Raw genomic sequence first — 6,000 nt, 5'->3', positions numbered from 1 at the left:
TCCCAAAATGATATCATTATCTCATATATACCAATGGCAATATTCATGATTTGCTCAGCAAAACCTAAAAAAAACTCACAAAAGGATAATGTGGTAAAGATTCTCAGATAGTTTCAATGTATTCCAATTATTGGTGTTATTATATTGGAAACAAAAGTGTACTTGAGCTATTTAAGAGCAATTACTTCTATAAAATGTCGTCTGACAGTTTTGACCTAAATAGACAATAGGCAAATGATAGGTACAGCTCACCATTCTGAACTGTTATGACCCCTTAAAATATGTTTATTTATGGCGGTTTTTGAAATGACAGACACAACTTGCATTTTACCCCTATCTTATCTTTTAGCCATGTCGGCCACCTTGATTGGCAGGGGGGTCATCGGACATATTTATTCTAAAGTAATCACATAAATGATGATTGTTGCCAAGTTTGGTTAAGTTTCGTATAATTTGACCCAATAGTTTCAGATGAGAAGACTTTTATGAAACTAAATTCAATTTGGTTTTTCTGCCAGGTGAGCTACAACGTGTACTGGAACTGAAGGAAATTGTATGTCATGTATTCACAGTATTATATTCAGAATAACAATCATGTTGATGACAAGCACAGAACTTTAAACATACTAAGAAGATAACGTGGTTTGTTTCTATAAATATATCACACTTATGGTTTACACAATAGGCGAAAATGTTAGCCTTTTTTGGATCCCTAATTTTTGAAAAAAAATATGAATGCGAAACACATCTTGCTTAATAGAACTTATTAATCTTTATACGATTGAATTCAATGAGACCACTAGCGTATGTTGCTTTTGTTTATTATTTATAATAGGAACACTCTCACTCTCACTAATTATAGGGAACAGAACATAAATTTACTACTAGCTACTATCTTTGAATCAATAGACTAGGTTGTACCCGTCATCTTTGTTTACTACACTTACACATTTTTTGTTATCTTCTTTTACACATAATACAACATATAAAGTGTTACTCTACACCATATGTTTTCTTCACATAACTAAGTCCTTTAGCTGCTTTAATATGTTTTAAAGCTACCATAAGTCGGTAGATTGTTGGTTTCACCATCTTTATTTCATTGCAAATCTTCCATTTGGTGAGAAGATCAAGAACTTGACCATTCAAATCCCTAGGAAAATTGTATAAAGTCTTCTTAATATCCCCAATGCTCAGACACAATTCAACTCCTAAGTGAACAACGCAATCACCAATCAGGTTCTTATCTATCAAAGCATTAATTACATCATCTGACGGAACATCTTGTAGGCGGCTATGAGCTTGTTCTGTAAATAATTAAAGTTAGCTAAATTGATTGGAAATGACACAATATAACATGATAATAAAAAGGTATTAAATCCTGGATCTTTATATATCCAACGTAAATATAAGAAACTAAATTACAAATCTAAAGTTAATCCAACCCTCCACTTCCAAATCCTGTCCGTGAATTAAAATATCATTTGTTTTTCATGTTTGTTTGCACTCAAAGAAATGATATAAAGCAACATATGAATTGAATAATGATGTCCAATAATTAGCAATTAAACAATAATAATAGACCTACCCACTAAAGTATGATCCTCTCTGTGTATCTGAAATACATCAACGATGAAATGATGAGAAGTCTATGATAGCATATAAGATTAAAAAGAAAAATATCCCAAAAAACGGCAAAAGACAATGTATGAAGGTCATTTTTTTACTCCTGAATTCAAAAATTCAAAATCATTTTAAATCTAAAAAATAAAATTCAACAGAAGTTGATAAGGTTGGGTTGTTTTGTTGGTTTACGAATCGTTATGTGAAATAGTCTAGTGGATTTGGTCCGGAAAAAATAAAACAAAATTCTTACAAAACATAAATACATATAGTTATTGATAATATTTGTTATTTCTAAATATTATTGCTCTTCTATTGTAATCATACAATTGGTCAATGCATGCTATTGTCATTTACTGGTAAAAAAGGTGAATTCCATGGAACAACCTAGTTACTCATATCTTTTTACAAACTTGCAGGAGACAAGGTGAATATTGGGGTTTCAGCACGAAAGCATCATGATGGAACATGTGAAATGAAAATTGCAAACACGTCCCACAAAAATAAGATATTTGGAGATTTCACCAATTGAGTCTGTTCGCCCAAATTGTATACAAAACAATCAGACCGAAAGGACCCAGACCAAAAGTTTTAGATAGAACAGATCACAGGCGAAAATAAACTAGTGAAATGCAAATCAGGGCGAACAGACCCAGATTCTGAAAATAACACTTTACCATACTAATTATAGTCGAAGAAATAGACATGTGAATCAGAAAGACAAGGATGCCAGTTTCATTATAATACGACCCCAAACAATTTTTGGGATCGTATAATGGTATGATGTCGTCGTCTGCATTGTCCGAAGACACATTGGTTTCCGGATAATAACTATAGTAAAACATGTTAAAGTGAATACATCTTCATAATTTTTTTTCAGAAGGTTCACTTCCACAAAATGAAGGTTGGGATTTATTTTGCGGACGAAGGTCCCAAACCGATTAGGAAAAAGGGGCACAAAAGAAGCATGTTTTCTAGTTTCAGGATAATAACTTGTGTAGAAGTATTTCAATTGCTCTGTGAAAATTGCAAACACGTCCTACAAAAATAAGATATTTGCTGAGTTCACCAATTGAGTCTGTTCACCCTAATTCGATACAAAACCATCAGACCGAAAGGACCCAGACCGAACAGGTATTAGGTGGGATGGACCACAGGTGAACATAAACTAGTGGATTGACAATCAGGGCGAACAGACCCAGATTCTGAAAATAATAATTTACATATAGGAAGAAATAGACATGTGAATCAGAAAGACAAGGATGCCAGTTTCATTTTTTATGCAATGATACCGATATCCCGTTCCTCTTAGGTGTTCCCGGGGTAGACAGATACTGCACCACATGTGGCACCCGTTAAATTGCTCACGTAAGTACAAAGCCGGCAATAAGTCTTATTTAGCAGATCACATTTGAAGGAAAAGAGGACAGAATTGTGTTCGACATTAAGAACACATCCATTTCAATCCGTTGTGAAACGAGGTACAAGTAACTGTGTACATGATTTGTACTTTGTTGAGAAACGTTTGTCTGATGAGCACAATTGTTAGGCTAGTATCTGTTATGATGCTTTTCATGACCTTGCTTTTGTACCATGTTTAAATACTGTCAACCTTATCAGATAATTTAAGATTATGGAAGTCATTATAGTTAGTCACTGTAACAGAAGAAATAATTATGATGATATCGGAAGAATAGTATAAAAAAAATCAAATGAAAGAATAAGTTCAAATATTCAACCTGACACAGATAGTGTTGTCTTTCAATAGCTGTCAGTGCCTTCTGAAGTTTCCCAAATGTTGCTGTCAATTGGTCACTTTCTGTTTTATCCCGCCATTCAAACAGTCCCATCAACATAAAATCCATAGGATTTGAGAAATATCGAAAATTTAAGTTGTCATAGTCGGCTTTATCCATTCCAAGTTCAATGAAGAAGTTGTAGAAGTCTCCAATACCTATTGTTCTTGCTAGTTGCACGAAATGTTGATCATCTGGTGTCAAAAGTTGTGTTTCTGTTTCAAGACCTGGATTTATAAATAAGTTATTAGAATTAATATGGGTATATATTACGTCAACACTGACAGCGAAAGTCAAGATGAAATAGGCGGTACCTGTATTATAAGGATTTCAGGTTGCTATATTGGTGCAAAAAATAAAATGCTCGAATACAGATGAAACATACTGCATATAGATATCACTAAATAAACAGGCACCATTGTACGCATCAAACATTAAAAAGCAATAAATGCATCATACAAAAACAAGGCTTAGTATGCCTGTGCATAAAAGCAATAACAAATTTTACATGATCTTTTGACATTTTTAGATTTATTTTGTTCATCTTCAAACGAGAGATGTGTTAAACTACTTATCCACCACTTTATTTTAATTGTTGTTAATGGCAAATAATTTATGTATGTTAATGACGAGAACAAGTACTAAACATTCATAAAATAGGAAAGTCCTGTACCATCATTAAATTCCTCTATAACTCTATTAGACTTTGTTAAATGGACATTTTACAAATATATTTGAATAATGCATCTTTGTTTCTACAGACACAATTCCTCATAATATGTCATTGCATTAAAGATAATTACCATCACTTAATGTTAAACAAGCAAACTGCTACTCGTTGTTTTTTCTGTTTACTAGCTTAAGTAACCATGTAACCTCAAAAATATTTCATAGAAACACAAAAAGTACATGGAAACCCCACTCGCACTATCATTTTCCATGTTCAATGGACAGTGAAATTGGGTAAAAAATCTAATTTGGCATTGAAATTAGAAAGATCATACTACAGGGAACATGTGTACTAAGTTTCAAGTTGATTGGACTTCAACTTCATCACAAACTACCTTGACCAAAAACTTAAACCTGAAACTCGCACTCTCACTTTCTATGTTCAGTGGACCATGAAATTGGGGTCAAAGGTCTAATTTTGGTTTAAAATTAGAAAGATCATATCACAAGGAAATGTACTAAGTTTCAAGTTGATTGGACTTCAGCTTCATCATAAACTACCTTGACCAAAAACTTTAAATTGAAGCGGGACAGACGGAAGAACGGACGGACGAACGAACAGACGGACGGACGCACAGACCAGAAAACATAATGCCCTCTACTATCGTAGGTTGGGTATAAGGAACTTCAGCTTCATCAAAAACTACCTTGACCAAAAACTTAAACCTGAAGTGGGACAGATGGACGAACGAACGGACGAACGAACAGACGGACACACAGACTGACAGACGAACGGACGCACAGACCAGAAAACATAATGTCCCTCTACTTTCGCAGGTTGGGCATAAAAATAATGATGCTTAAAAACGCTCAAGATATATTTTTACAACTGTCAAATTGAAGGATATATTTTTTAAGCGAATTTTTTAAAATGAAACCTAATGCAACGTGCTATGATGCTTTGGTTTTACACCTTAACAAGGTATTGAATTTAACGTTCAAATTTTTAGAGGAAGTGGCTACTTATATATACATATAATACTATGAATTGCATCATTTATATTGTGTACCTTACTTCTCCATTCATATTTCAAATACATGTACTTAGTATGCTTAAATTAATATGAGCTCTTGTTTTGCCGTAGTTGCTTATGAGTATACAGTTTCAAAAAGTATGAACTGAATCATTAACTTGAGACCATTTGCAGGCAAAACAATCACTTCAACATTTGTTTTGGCTTACATACTCATTCGTTAACCGTACTCAATGTATATATGCACAGTAAATTCCAATATAATGATAGGGATACACTCTAAGATAAATGTTTGGAGGATGACATGCTTTTTTTGAAATGCTAGGGCTGTTTTACCTCAGGAATATATTACCTTGGCTGTGTTTGGCAAAATTTTTAGGAATTTTAGTTATCAATGTTCTTCAACTTCGTACTTTTTTTTACCTTTTTAACTTTTTTGGATTCACGCGTCACTAATGAGTCTTTTGTAGACAACACGTACGTCTGGTGTATATACCTAATGTAATCCTGGTATCTATGATGAGTTTATTGTTGATGAAACGCGCATCTGGTGTAAATACCTAATGTAATCCTGGTATCTAGGATGAGTTTATTGTTGATGAAACGCGCGTCTGGTGTAAATACCTAATGTAATCCTGGTATCTATGATGAGTTTATTGATGACGAAACGTGCGTCTGGTGTAAATACCTAATGTAATCCTGGTATATATGTTGAGTTTATTGTAGAGGAAACGCGAGTCTGGTGTTAATACCTAAGTTAGTCCTGGTATATGTTGAGTTTATTTGCATAGTATCAATTTCAATTAATGTTTTCATTCAGATAGATGTCCTTTTTAAAATGTATAGTTATTTCCGTTATCTTTTATCAATTGCAAAGG

At 33.4% G+C, this 6,000-nt stretch overlaps 1 protein-coding gene across 1 annotated transcript in view; it reads right to left on the bottom strand.

Annotated features, from left to right (window-relative positions):
* Nucleotides 1-872: 872 nt before the first annotated feature.
* The window catches only part of LOC134690242 (uncharacterized), a 56,859-nt gene continuing 51,731 nt past the window's right edge, over nt 873-6,000 (bottom strand). Inside the window, exons 10-12 of the mRNA XM_063550219.1 lie at nt 3,363-3,646; nt 1,589-1,616; nt 873-1,307 (exon numbers count right to left, since the gene is read on the bottom strand). Coding sequence (XP_063406289.1) covers nt 994-1,307; nt 1,589-1,616; nt 3,363-3,646 — 626 coding nt within the window. The 3' untranslated portion in view covers nt 873-993. The remainder of the gene's footprint in view (nt 1,308-1,588; nt 1,617-3,362; nt 3,647-6,000) is intronic.

Source organism: Mytilus trossulus, chromosome 11 (genome assembly GCF_036588685.1).
Source record: "Mytilus trossulus isolate FHL-02 chromosome 11, PNRI_Mtr1.1.1.hap1, whole genome shotgun sequence".
NCBI lineage: Eukaryota > Metazoa > Mollusca > Bivalvia > Mytilida > Mytilidae > Mytilus > Mytilus trossulus.
The sequence above is the reverse complement of the archived record's forward strand: the minus strand, read 5'-3'. Positions and strand labels throughout refer to the sequence as shown.